At 47.3% G+C, this 14535-nt stretch overlaps 1 protein-coding gene across 1 annotated transcript in view; it reads left to right on the forward strand.

The window, feature by feature from the left end:
* Positions 1 to 14535, forward strand: part of map3k22 (mitogen-activated protein kinase kinase kinase 22) — a 32861-nt gene that overhangs the window by 16068 nt on the left and 2258 nt on the right. The window contains exons 6-17 of the mRNA XM_084034229.1: positions 3089 to 3188; positions 3649 to 3765; positions 4029 to 4143; positions 5358 to 5491; positions 6150 to 6223; positions 7176 to 7237; positions 8796 to 8867; positions 9282 to 9446; positions 10558 to 10706; positions 11608 to 11739; positions 12879 to 13008; positions 14111 to 14288. Coding sequence (XP_083890355.1) covers positions 3089 to 3188; positions 3649 to 3765; positions 4029 to 4143; positions 5358 to 5491; positions 6150 to 6223; positions 7176 to 7237; positions 8796 to 8867; positions 9282 to 9446; positions 10558 to 10706; positions 11608 to 11739; positions 12879 to 13008; positions 14111 to 14288 — 1428 coding nt within the window. The remainder of the gene's footprint in view (positions 1 to 3088; positions 3189 to 3648; positions 3766 to 4028; positions 4144 to 5357; positions 5492 to 6149; positions 6224 to 7175; positions 7238 to 8795; positions 8868 to 9281; positions 9447 to 10557; positions 10707 to 11607; positions 11740 to 12878; positions 13009 to 14110; positions 14289 to 14535) is intronic.

A 14535-nucleotide genomic window follows, 5' to 3' on the forward strand; every position in this document is an offset into this window, starting at 1 on the left:
GAGAGGGAAAAAAAAAAAATCCTGCTTTGACATTTAGCCGCGGCCTTGTGTTTTCAGGCTCGGACGGAGCTGTTTCAGAGGGGAGGGGGGGGGGAGAAAGGGCCCGAGAGAGGGGCTGAGCTGAAAGACAGCATCCATTCTTCCAGGCACACCCCGAATTCATGCTCCATCTTCTGTGTTTCCTCGTCTTCCACGCACATCCTTCACCCTGCAGCCGCCAAAGCCTCGGACTTACACAAACTCCCTCTGTCTGCCTCGCAAAGCAGCTTTTTCCCACCAAGGTGCCTTACGTTTGTTTACCGCGTCGGAGCACTTTGAAAGGCCGAGCTCATAAATAACACATTTTATTTGGTGCCGGACTTCATTTTGTCTACGATTGCGGCTTCCATGTGTGGATGCTGTGTGAGTCACCCAGGGTCCTTTTTAACGTCCTGGTGGAGGTCCAAGTTCACAGGCGGACCTTGTTCCCCGTGAAACCCTCGTTCAACAACCCACAAGAGAGTCTGAACTCCAGAAATGACAAACACTGTGCTGTTACAGTGGGTCGAAATGTTACAGGGAGATTGACCAGAACCTGCGAGAGTTATTGCCCTGATTCATCAGAATATAGAGCGGAGGGAAACGGGCATCTGTGATTAGAAAACCACTGGCTCAGTTTGGGTCTCGCCGCTTCTTCACAGCTCTAATTGGCTGCCGTCAGAGACAAGTTTTCATGTTCCTGTCTGTTTTCTCCGTCTCACGGTCTCCTTGTCTTTCCCTAAGAGCTCCCCTCGTCTCCGGGAAACACACAGCAGCTCGCCCTGGAAGTCTCCGTCAACTGATTTCAAAAACAACTCTTTCTTTATTCATCCTTCAAAACACACGCGCTCTTTTTCTCTCTTTTTTCATCATGTTGTTAGTTAGCTGTTTTTATGTCCTCTGATCACTTTCACTCCGACTTCAGGCCTGTTTTGGAAATCAGTAGGATATCCTGAGTTTGTTACCTCACGATAACGACACATATGTTTATTTAAAACGGCTCTGATCAACATATTTATAGTTACAATGCATCACATTCTATATATATATTTATATATATCACATATATCTTTGGAGTTCCCACCAGCTACAGAATGTTTTAGCATTTTTGTTTTTCGTTTTCTGATCCACAACTTGACTGTTTTTGCACTCTCTTGTTCCTCTTAAAAGCAAATATGTTTTTGATCTCTAAAAATAGTGATAGTGGAACATTTAGTAGCTAAAGAAGCTTTCAGGAGTCGGTGGAGAACAAAAACAGAGCTAAAAGGAGAGTGAATATACACTCAGCAACTCCAAATGAATGCAGATGTTGCTTTGCATCTGCTGGATATGTAAATAATATGCAACTAATGTATATATTTCTAGGAAAAACAAAATCAATCGACCAAAGCTGCATAACGTAGGATAACAGAGACGAGACAAGCAGTAATACAATAAAAAAATGCCATAAAACTTGATGAAAAGCAACATAACTCCTCAAAAAATCATCAAATGTGCAAGAAACTCCTGAAGTTATGCTCAAATTTGATTATTCATCATTTCTTATCAAAACTGAATTTCATTCTTGAGAACCAAAGGCGACATCTTATTATTATTGACATAAAAACATCCAAGATCTTGATGATAGTCGCAGCCCCGGTGTGAATCCCACGTTCTATCCGAGAGAAGCACTTGAGGGATCCTGAGTCAGGATAACCGTCCACAATGGAATCATGGACGCTCTCTCTTTTGGTTGGCAAGCGCTGAAGGTTTGGGGCAGGAAATAGGAGCTGTGTCTCTCTCTTCCCCCCCTGGCTCTGCCTCGGGGTCTCCTGCCAGAGCGTGAAGGAACGGAGCCAGACCTTTTTATTTCTTCTTCTTTTCTGGCATGTATGTGATTGTGTCCACCAGAGAAAGAAAGAGAGTGTGCTTTGGATGGTGTGAAAGCATTCTTTTTCGCTCTGCAAATCTGCGTGTCCACATGCTTTCACAGAGGAAGGAAAGCCATATCTTTTGGAGCAGCATCCTCACACCCCCCCCTCTCTCCCCCCCTCCACATCCAGCCCTTTATCAGACACATCATCGGCGAGTATAAACAGAGACGGAGAGCGTTTAGCTGCGCTGCTGCTCGCCTCTGATCTGCAGGCCTCCCTGTTCCCAGAATCCTCTCCTCAGATGAGGAGGGGGGGGGACCAATGAGCAGTCATTAAGATAGCCAGAGCTTTGGCCTCTGATGAGGAAATGACGGGATGAAAACAAGTCCCTTTTATCAGGATACTATAAAGAGATAGTGGGCTTCTTCAAAAGGGGAGGTGGAGAGAGAAAGGAGAGGAGAAGGAATGCCAGAGAGAATCTCTGTCTTTCTTTCCTTTTATTTTGTCAGGCTGTCTCCTTTTATTTTCTCTCTCGCCGTCTGTAAATATCTCCACATCTCTGTATCTGTCACTCTTTTTTAAAAGAGGAGGGAAAGACACACATCCTGCTGCTTTTGCTGCCGCTCCAGATTTTTTTCTTCTCCCCCTCCCTCCCCTCCTCCCTCTCCCCCCCCCCCTTTCCTCTCAGGAAGTTTCCCATCTGCCTTTGTGCCGGCTTAGTGGAGAGGCCCACAGCGGTGTTGAAACAGTGGCCGATGCACACACTGATTGCGATGCACACTCATGCATGGAGAGTTTTACAAACACGCACGCAGCCAAACCTCGCAAACACTCGGCGATAAGCTCGCCGCCGACGAGAGCGCACGTAGGCGCACGGCAGCAGATAGAAACCATCATGTATATACATCAGGGTTTCTGTTTTCACTGCTTTAAAGCCCCTTTAGCATCGCCTCGCCCCCCCCTCCTTGACCCGGACGACCTGTCCATTTTCACTCCCGTTACCATAGAAACACTCTCATAAATGTATTAGAAAAATATTCTTAAATAGTGAACCCAAACAGAAGACGAATGAACTGGATCCATCACGTCCACTAGTCCTGTTTCTGTTCTGAAAACGTAACAAACCCGAGGTCGAGCTTCACAGCCTCTCGCTCATGAATGTCGTGGCTAGACACAACACCGGCTTCTTTTTCTGACCTCTGACCTCCGTTTCCCAGGATCATCCCGTTCCAGAGGCCGCTGAAGATCAAGGAGCTGCTGCAGAAAGTGACCGAGGCCTTCGGCCAGCAGATGGACATGTTCTTCATGGAAAAAGAGGTGAAAGACCAAGAAAGAAATCATTTACGTGGATTTTATTGTAGCATTTGGTTTATCTCAGAACCAAATTAGTTTCATTTTTTCAAGATGAACAAGGCTTGAAGGGAATGCTTACACCAAAATGTAATTTGTTTATTGATTTCTTTGGAATTCTTGATGAAAACTTTGCTCAAACCTTACTTTTTAAAGCACTTCCACACTTTAAATCAAGATTTTAGGAAGGTTTAAGTGAAGATAAATGTTTTGAAATAGTTGCTTTTGTTAAACGTGGCCCTCGTTTTCTTCAATTCATCCAGACTTTTTTATTCAGAGGTGAGCAACTGATATAGAAATGGGTGATGTTTTTCCTTTAACATGACAACGGCATCTACAGCACGTCATGCATGCACTTTTACATGCCACCGCTCGGGAACAATGGGGAATTGAAGGTCATGTGCTGTATGTTTTCTTGTCCTTTCAGCTGCTGCTGCCCCTGAAGACCCAGGAGGATCTGGATCAGGCGGTGCTGACGTTGGGCTGCAGCTCGGGGATGAACGGGCTGCTCAGGATCCTCCTAAAGACCCCGAAGAACAACCATGTGAGTTCATTAACAGCTTCCTTAGGCATGAAACAGATCATGATATCAAATACAGGAAGAAGTGGTAACTATAGCGACCGCGTTGGGAGGTCAGAGTGACCTTCGCTGCATGAACACGTCACCTTTAGATTAAGCCACTTGCATCACAGCTTCTGTTTGGAAACCCCCCCCCCCCATACGATGATGTAACGGAACAATGATGTAACGCCGCCCTCACTTCCTTTTTTTCTTCTCCACTTCCCATGCACTTCCCCCCGCTGCAGTACCTACAGGTGAACAGCAGGGACAAACAGAGCGAGCTGAGGTCAGCGAGGTCGCTGGGAGATCTGAAGGGCTCCTTGCTCAAGGGCTCGGAGAGGGTGCGCAAACACTCGACAGGTGAGCCGGCACGTAGAAACACACACACACACACACACACACAAGTAAATCAGACCAATCACAAAGCCATTAAAGCTCCATCAAGAGCTGCGACGACACCGTGCCTCCCAGATAAGTCAAGAGAGGGAGTTACGACCTCACAACACAGAGCTATGCCGAAGTCACGGGAACGGTAATGGCGAGATCGAATGCAAATATTTTAGGGGAGGTGCAAAATGACAAGTTTAACAGCCAGAGAGATGTCAGGTCGGAGCAAGGACGAGCGTCCGCTCTCATACCAAGCAGCTCGGGAGGACGTCGTGTCCAACGGCAGCACCAACGCTCTGTAGCTTTATGAGGATGCTGTCAATCTTCTTATCTAACTGGAATCAAGCTATTCCTTTAAGGTAGTCTGCTTGTTGTCACACTCTGGTGTGGTAACAGCCCCCCTCCCATGCCTGAATCCTTTCACCCTCCCTTATATCTAGAAATTCCTCTCCACTCTCCGTTCCCCCCACATAGCAGCTGAAAGCGCTTTATGATGGCTGTCGGCGCCGCTCTTCCTCACGTAGCCCCAACAGCACGGAGGCGGTCACCATCCCCAAGTCGTCGGATTGTATAGAATTACCCAGCTGTCTCTCAGCGCCCCCCTCCCTCGCCCTCAGAGGGGGCTGAGAGACGGAGGTGGAGGGAGTGGTGGCAGATGAGAGGTGACAGGAGAGCGGTCACAGTGGATGGTTGAGTGAAGATGTGATGTGAGTCCGGGTACCTCGGTGACGTATAACAGCAGGGGAGAGGAGGAGGAGGAGGAGGTGGGAGGGGGGGAGGGCAGAAAGTGAAGAAAAAGCAGTTTTATCTTCCAGTCTAACTCTGGAGTGTTTAGCGATATTCAACCGTTCCTGTATATCTTGGCACCCGGTGGCCTATTGTGCACTTTTTCATTATCGCCGCCAGCTCAGGCAGCGACAGACTTTCAGGAGGTCTTCTTGCGCTGTCAAGGACGAGTGCTCGGCCTCCCCTGCAGCTCAGCCGGGGGGAGCGCTTTTTCACGGTAATTGAGGTCAGAGGTGGCGGCGGTGCGGTTTAGTAAATCACTTCTCGAAGTCCTGGCACTGTTGAACTTGTACCCATGAATAACACCGTGACGCCGTTTTCTCCCCCCTCTGCCCCCTCGCTTTCATCTCTTCATCTCCTGTCCTCCTTTGCACCGCTCCGACCTTTCCAAACTGTCCCAGGTTCCCTGCACACGGGTCGGACGTCCCCGCCTCCTGGCAGCGTCCCCGAGGAGCAGCAGCAGATCGCCCGCCAGGGCTCCTACACCAGCATCCACAGCGAAGGGGAGTTCATCCCCGAGATCCAGGACCAGAATGTAAGAGAGCCTCGTCATTATTCCAGGTTATAGATAAATACTCCTCTGTGAGTGGGTGGGGGTGTGGTTTAATCACGTTATTATTGTACATGTATACGTGCAGTACACACATACACACATACACTTCCTCACACAACTAGAGAGGGAAAAAAAGCTAATTAGAGGATTCAAAACCAGAACATTGGTTCATTTTAAAAGGCTGAGTGAGAGGCCGCTGCAGAAAGTCAGAATATATCCTTTATTAGTTTAAAGAACATGTTTACTGTTTTGCAACCCCTATTAAAATGTTGTTTCCTGTCATTTATTATTGTGTGCAGCACAGCAAAATGCATCCATTGCTATTTCTAGGAAACAGGAAGCTCCCAGGATAGCGGCTTGTTATGCATTACATAAACATGCAGTCCAGTGTTTACTCCTCCAGCAGCTCTAATAGCAGCGGAATCGTACACGACGGCATAAGCTGCTGCGTATAACATGTATAAGAAGCTTTGTAAGTCACACACAGTCTTCATGCCCCCCCAACATTCCTCTATAGAGCTCACGTTGTGCACAATGTTCTATCTGCACCGCTTCATATTGTCTCCCTGCATGCTCCGTGACCCTCAACCCCCCCCTCTGTTATTACATCTGTTATTACATCTGTCATTACATCTGTCAGATGCTGGATCCCTTCGGGAGTGCAGACAACTCACTGTCGAGCAGCTGCCAATCAATAGATCAAGCACTGGACAGGTGAGTCATCGCTGGGAGTGTTTGATTTATGACCCTTGTCTGTCTCACACACACACACACACACACACACACACACACACGCACACACACACACACACACACACACACACACGGTAGCAACCAGAAGAAGAGACCCCTCTCGGTGAAGTTTGTGAACAGCATTAACGTCCAGCAGAGCTCCCTGACCTCTGCTGGGAGGAATCAGGTCACCGTCGCCGTGGCAACAGAACTCTTATCTGGACGCCTGGATTCCTTCGTTATCACGAGGGAGAAACGCAGACTGAGTGGGAGACGTGAAAGAGTGAGGGAGACGAGAGAGAGGAGGGGGGGGGACGAGGCAGAAAATAAAGAGGGTAAAAAAGTGCAATGAAGGGAGGGAGGGGAGGGAGGGGGAGGAGGGGGGGGGGGATAAAAGGGAAAAAGAAAAGTGAGCAAGAGTGAGGTTGGGAGAGAGAGCGTATAGGACGGAAACGGCTCTACCTGCACGAGGCTTATCTGGGCTCCAGGCTGCAGAACAATGGCAGGAAACGAGTGCATGGAACTTTTCCCTGCGAGCGGGCATGCGTGCCCCTTATCCAGGGTCTCGTGGCCCCGCGCCGCCCCTCGCCGCCCCGCGGTCAACAGAGACGTCACTCTCCGCCGGGTGGACGGGGCGGGGCCCGTCCGCAGACATCCACACATTTTAATGACACAAAGTTCACGTTCGGCTGCCGTTTCAGCACATTTAGACGTCACTTTCGCTTTCTCAGAGATCTCCCCCTACATCACATCGTTGTTTAACGTTGGGAGTGAAAGCTCAGTACGCAAATGTCATTTTGAGGCATTTCGTGCCGCTTTTACAGTGTGAAGTTGTTGTTTTTTCCGACCAGCAGCTGCAGCCAGACTCCTGTTTGAAGATAAGGGGAAATTACTGACTGAAATAACCGTTTTCACTGTTCTCTTGTCGTTTCAGTCCTCCCTTCTCGCAGAACAACCGGGACAATAATTACCTGAACCTCAACTATGAATACAAAGGTAAGAGGAACACATCTGCAGCACTTCTTAAACACAACATAAGAGCTGCAGAAAGTCTCTTCTTGGTTCTGTGGTAATTATAGCCACACAATCACATTTCACAGACAAATAAATAAAAATAACGTCCATGCAGCCCTCCATGATTGTCTAAACGCTTTCCTCGTTTGCAAAAACACCCTCTTGAGATTCCTAATGAGGAGGGGGATGATATTATTTGATGTTTTTTTTTATTTTTTTATCTGGGGGTAAATACTTAAAATGAGGAATGGGGTTATTGTGGAGATATTTAATATCTGGGTTGTATTTCTAGAGTCTCGGGAGGTGATGAAGGGAGTGTGATAGCATCATAACTCTTCCTCTTTTATCCTCCACAGTCTCCTCTGTGCACCCTTTGTCCATCTCATTTGTCTCTCTCATCCCGGCTCCACTCCTCCTCCTCCTCCTCCTTTTTTTTTTCCTGTTTTCAACTCCAGTTCCCTCAAAGACATCGCTGCTTTCCTGTCTTTCCATGATCACTTCCCCGCTCTGTCCCCTCGCCTCTTCATGCCCCCCCTCCTCCTCGCTGATTCCTCGTCCCTCGACACCCTCGTCTGTCCCCTTTTTTTTCCTCCTTCAGAACGCAGATCAAATAGAGCAGGATGACAGATAACGCCACACTAATCCTCTCGAACAGACGAACCACGGCGGCTCTTCCAATCTGGTCATTTCGTCTCCCCCCCCCCTGCTGTAAAATTCAAAAGGGAGTGCTGCACACACACAGACTGGGAAGTAGGGGAGCTTTCGTATGGCTGCAGCGGCACTTAAAGACTCACTTGGGCACGCATGCCTGCACGTGTCTACCCACACACACACACACACACACACACACACACACACTGATGTAAAGCTGTGTGGCCCTTCCTGCCGAGGGCTGCAGTATTTGTTTACCATTCCCAGTGAGTAGATTTTTCCCCTCGATCCCGCGCTGCCAAACACAAAAAATAACTCCCGTCTCCATGGGATACGGCCACAAAAACAGCACTAGGGGAGGCAGTCATCTGACAGAACAGCTGCTTTCAATTGCAGGCAGCTTCACTTTTTAGTGTGTGTGTGTGTGTGTGTGTGTGAGAGAGTGAGTGTCAGCGCTCGCCTGCGTCAGCAGGGCTCCCACACCTGCCTTTAGTTACTGCTCCGCCGGGTATCAGAGCTAAGGCTAAGCTAGCACACATGATCTGTTTCCAGTTTCTGTCTTGGCTGCAGCGAGGTGATTCAACAGCTCTGTCCGCTGTGTGTGTGTGTGTGTGTGTGTGTGTGTGTGTGTGTGTGAGAAACGCCGCCTTCCTTTTTTGAACTTTGGTTTGATGAGCAAAGGCAACGCAGTCCGTCAGACGTCAGTGAGCCAATGTGAAACCCTGCTGCCCTTATTTGGGCATCATGTTTGTGTCTTCTTCGTCCAAGCCCATTAAATGTGCAATACTTGAAAGCTGCGAGTCGAGGAGTGTCGTAACCATCGAGCAAGAATGCAGTTGTTGTGACAACTTCCCTAACAGACGTCTCCGGCCCTCTGCTCCCTCCTCAGGTCGCCACGGGAAAGGGGGGACTTTCCCTCGCCAGTTCCAGTTGCCCAATCGCAGCAAGGATTACGGAGACCGTAAGAACCCGGCTTTACTAGAACAATAAGAACATCACTGTTGTTGCACAGATTCAACACAAACACACACACTCCCATTTTCTCCACGTCCAGATAAAACATTTTTGCACAGTTTTTTTTTTGCTCTTTGGTACACAAAGTGCTGGCTCGGTGTTCCAGGCAGCTGCTAGTAATTGCTTACTCAGAGGCTAACCTTGGCTAGCAGTGATTTACGTTTCCCTGTGGTGAACCCGAACTTGTATAAAAACACAGCGCCCTGCTTCCTGTCTGAGGGGAAGTGGGACGGAGTGGCGAGAGGCACTCCGCTCAGGCCCGGGCCCACAAGTCCCGGACTCGAGAGCTCGGCTTTATGCACCCGTGTGTCTGTGAAGTCATTAATATGTCTGTTTTTTTAATGTAAACGTGTGTTTTCAGGTCGCAGGACGCTTCCACGCAGCTTCATGCCGCAGGAGAACCTGTTCCAGCTGGTTCCTTCCAGTCGCACGCGCAGTTATAACGGAGACAGCACGCTGCAGTACAGCGACCTGCGCTCGCTGGGTCGCACCGCCGACAAGAGCTGCCAGCGTGGGACGGCCAAGTGTAAGTGTCCTTAAAAACGCTTTCAATAAAACGGGACAGGAAGCAGTGAAGAACATTCCCCCCCCCCCCCCCAAACACAAACAGTCTTAAATAAACAGCATTTCTGGGGTCTTTGTTGTTGTGTCTGTCTGGTTCCTGTGGATAATAAGATATAAACCCTCGCTGTTATCCCGAGACCAATGAAGAATGTTCAAACTGGCTTTTTTAATACATTTTTTTATTGCATGACAGGACAGCATTGACAGGAAAACAACACGATATGTTCAGGGCATTTCTAGACAGACAATAAATAAATAAATAATAATAATAATATGCTTTTTAACGTATATTTGTATAAACATTCATATGTCCCACCACGTTCTTCTATAAAATGAAGTCTGGAGCAAGAAAAAGTATGTTAAAAGTACTGAAACTCAGGTAATTCCAAAGATATTTTCAGTTTAAAATATAAACAACTCACAAGGAGGGCAAGTCAAATGCATTTACATTGATTGATACATAACAGTGTGACTTAATTGTTCCAGCATAAACAAACTGGAGACACAAGAGTGACAAAAGGCCTCTCCTGACTGTCAAACATGTTTAAACTCAGGAGGGAGGAGAACTAGATATACAGAACCCCCCTCTCATCATCCGTCCCCGTGCTCGCTAATCATATCTGTCCTCGTTCAGATATTTTTCTTTGTCAACAAAAAAGCTGAGCTCGGCGGTCTGCGGTCGACTCGCGAGTCTCTGGTGTCTTTTCTCACCCACACCAAGAACCGAGCTGTCTAACCCCGGCCACAAAAGAAGCCTGTTAGGACCAAAACAAAGTCTCGGAGTCTGGGCCTGAAGATGAGAGTTGTTGAGATGCTTTCTGAGCGTGGGTTTCAGATATCGGGTGGGTGGGGGGGGTTCCCCATCTGAGAGGGGGCTGTGGTGGGAATTATTCAGCGAGGCTGCGGTGGAATTTGTGACGTGTTGACTTGACGAGGTTGTGGTGGGATTTTGATGCATGCTGCAGTATATCACGCTGGATCTGTCTGGGAGGAGGAGGAGGAGGAGGAGGAGGAGGGGGGATTAGCAACCCAATGAATCACTGCTGGGTTTTCATCATGTCTTGTTCCTGCAGCGCCGCGGGCGCCAGTCAACTGGCGGCAGGGGAAGCTGCTGGGCCGCGGGGCGTTCGGCGAGGTCTACCTCTGCTACGACGCCGACACAGGCCGCGAGCTGGCCGCCAAGCAGGTGCCCTTCGACACCGACTGTCACGAAACCAGCAAGGTGAGAGTCGCACGTTGTCCTCTAGTGGAGGGTGTTTGGAATTCTTTATGAGGAAGTGACTTCCTAATAAGGAAGTGACTTCCTTGAGATATGCCATGTCATTATCGAGGGGGACCCAAACAACATTAATACCATGACAACACAATTTAGACAAAACAATAATAATGAAAAAAGATGGAAAGATACTACTCATAGAGAAGCATCTTACATTCAAATATATATAACAGCAGTAAGATGGTTAATCAGTGACATTAGTAATAACACATGATTGTGTTAAGGGCATGAAATATAATGAGTGTTAGAGCCCGACTGATTTATCGGCTGATATTAGGCATTTTCCAAACTATCGGTATCGCCATTTATAATGGCCGATAAATGAATATTTTAAAAATAAAATAAAAATGGATGAAACACCCTTATAGAACTTAACAGAATTTATCTCCAGTCTTGTTGGAAGTTATATTTATGAAGCTTACCAAGTCTTTTAATACTGGTAACTTTGTGTTTGGTTGTTGTGTTTTTGTTCAAAGGACTTTAAGTTTTATATCTTAAGTTTGTATTTTTATACATTTTATTTATGAGAACTAATATATTTTGATGTTCTGTTGTGACAATAAAATAAACAAGTCTATTTTTAAACTGCATTATCATATTATTTTAGTGAAGACTCATAAATAACTACAAATACCTGATGTTAGGGAAATCTGGTTATGTTTTGTTACGCGTTTCTGAAAAAAAAAATATTGGCCAATATATCAGAATATCAGATTTTTAAATCAACAAACATTTGTATCGGCCTTCAAAATCCTTTATCGGCCGGGCTCTAATGAGTGTAGTGATGATATGGCTGGTTTTGTATGGTTTAGCATGTTTTTGACTTGCTCTCTGCTCTGTTTTCTAGGAGGTGAATGCTCTGGAGTGTGAGATTCAGCTGCTGAAGAATCTGCGTCACGAGCGGATCGTGCAGTACTACGGATGTCTCCGGGACCTGGAGCAGAAGAAGCTCACCATCTTTGTGGAGTTTATGCCCGGGGTGCGTATTGTTCTTTTCTCATTTGAATATAGCTTTACGAGCCACATGTAGCACAACAGCCCTTTTTGAAGTTTGATTGAGATGAGGCCGAACGTCTGAGAATGTCGTAGTCGGAGTCCTTTTGGCTGCAGGGATAGGTACGCAGGCGTTAGAAGACAAACCCACGCTGGCCACATCTGCTTTTAAAAAAAAACAAAAAATAGAAATGTCGCCAGCTGTCAACAAACATGTCCTCGGTGGTTGATGTCAGCAGAACAGCTCAGTTTATGAGATCATTTTCTCACTAAATGAGCGCCTTAATGAGCTGCTGTCGCCTGTGGACCTCGTCCCCGAGCCTGGTTTTAATATTTCCTGGGCTTTTTTTTTTTTTTTTCTTTCTGAGTGGCGTTGAGTGTCTTAGTCACACATTGTCTGGAAATTGGAAATGTTTATGTTTCACTGGAGTTTTCTGGCAAGGGGCGAGTGTGTGTGTGTGTGTGTGTGTGTGTGTGTGTGTGTGTGTGTGTGTGTGTGTGTGTGTGTGTGTGTGTGTGTGTGTGTGTGTGTGTGTGTGTGTGTGTGAATGCTCTGCAAGGCTGCACCGCTGTGGCTGACCGATAACACTGTAGTCACCCGCGGGGGGACGGGTGGGGGGGGGAGCTGCCGAGGTGTCTCACTGACAGCTGAGAGTAAAGAGGGAGACGGTTTTTGTTTGCACTTTTGAGTCCCGCACGGCGCCACAGGTGTTCCTGGATCAGGTCTCTGCACCTGTGATTTCCTCACGAGGAACCGAAAACAGGAAATGAAAAAGAAATGCAGGAAATTGAAGGTGTTTGGAAGAAAAAAGAAGAAAAATCGAGCAGATTTCTTTCAGCACATTGTGTGTTTATACACTTGGGTTTTTTTTTAGTACTTATAAATGGGCTCAGGGGGGGGGGGGGGACTGCTTTCACCAGAAAACTAAATAAATCTGCTTTCCGCTGGAAAGGTTGCGAGTATATTCCTTAAAGACACAAACAGACACTGAAGCATTTTATATCCGTCAAACGCATCATTTAGCAGATCCTCTATGTTTCTATACCCTACAGCTGTGACAATATGAGTCGATATAAAGATCATTTCTCAGCTTCCACTCATCCCGTGTGTCTCCGTCTCTCCAGGGCTCGATAAAAGACCAGCTGAAAGCCTACGGGGCCCTGACGGAGAAGGTGACGAGGAGATACACCAGGCAGATCCTCCAAGGGGTCTCCTACCTGCACAGCAACATGATTGTACACAGGGACATCAAAGGTGACGGGAAACAGGCTTTTTAATTGGATTTGTGACCAGTGAACACCCACACTTGAGCTTAGCTGACCGTGTCTAAACGGCCTCTCTTTGCGGTTGCAGAGAGGGGGAAAAAAAAAAAAACCCTCCAGGTTCATTCATTTCACTCCCGTTGACATTTCCTCATTTCGGTTATTCGCCGTCTACAAGAGGCTGGAAAAAAAAAGAGCTATTTTGAACTTCCCCCCTTTGAGATATATTAGGCTTCTTGCTGGTGGAGTCTAAAAAAGGTTGGACACCGGATGGAAAGGCTTTAGTTTGGCTGCCCACAGCTTTTTGGGAGTCACTGCTGCGGCCGGCGGGAGGGAAACGTACCGTCTGCTCGGGGGAAAAAAGATAGCAGGTCTCGCAGGACACAGGCGGGCCTCTATGAGAGCATGAATGTGGGTGGGATTTTTTTATTTTTTTTTTTCCACTTAACAAAAATGCTCTCGGCTTGTAATATACGACGTGTGCTCTTCTCACCGCACAAGAGCTCTTCTGTACGCAGTAAAAGAGCTGTCAGCACATGGTGGGCTTTCTGGATGGAGCTGTGACACTCCACTATAAAACGGCTGTGGATTTAATGTTCCGAGGAGCCGGATAAAGCCTCTAACGTGACTTATTGGAGGTATTCAGTCTCTCTATCTCCCCGCGTCCTACAGTAGGTGTGGAGTAGTAGAGTGGCGTACATTAGTCACTGATCAAACAAGTGGAGGAAACGGGAGAGACGGCCGCATGTCGGAAAATTACTAAATAGGAGAAGGAAGGGCGTTGGATCCACGTGGGCCAGACAGCTGATTCAATACTTCATCCTCTGGTTTGCGTAAACCGATGAGGCATTTCTGCAGCGTGCAGACGGGGTTTGCAGAGTGAGGGTGGTGTTTATTGGTTAAATGTATATTTGAGATGTTATAAATGAGTGCCAGCACCACCGAAGGAAAAGTTTACCTTCCTCCCTAGGTCCAAGTGCTTGTAGCCACACTGTAAATACCTCCAAACCTATCAAAAGTATCCCTTCAAGGGCACTGACAGTCCTCGGGAGGCTCCTGAATACCTCTGAGCTCACGTTGTTTCGCTCCACCAGGTGCTAACATCCTGAGAGACTCCTCGGGGAACGTGAAGCTGGGGGACTTCGGAGCCAGCAAACGGATCCAGACCATCTGCATGTCTGGTACGGGAATCAAGTCCGTCACTGGCACCCCCTACTGGATGAGCCCCGAAGTCATCAACGGGGAGGGCTACGGCCGCAAAGCTGATGTGTGGTGAGGAATAAGATCAGGTGGAGCTGTAATGAGGCCCGGAGGGGGATATCACGCTGCTGCAGCACAGAAAGATATATATATTTATATATTTTACAAGCAGAAAAATACACCGTGACCTCAATAAAGAGGAAACACTGAATGGTGACTCTTACAACATGTAAAGTGAGCTATATTTAAGTATGCAATAAACATGGCAGCCAAGACAAAATGCTATCTGAAATCTGTGTCCAACCACAGTTTGGACAAT

The sequence above is a fragment of the Eutrigla gurnardus genome (assembly GCF_963514095.1).
Source record: "Eutrigla gurnardus genome assembly, chromosome: 18".
Classification (NCBI taxonomy): domain Eukaryota; kingdom Metazoa; phylum Chordata; class Actinopteri; order Perciformes; family Triglidae; genus Eutrigla; species Eutrigla gurnardus.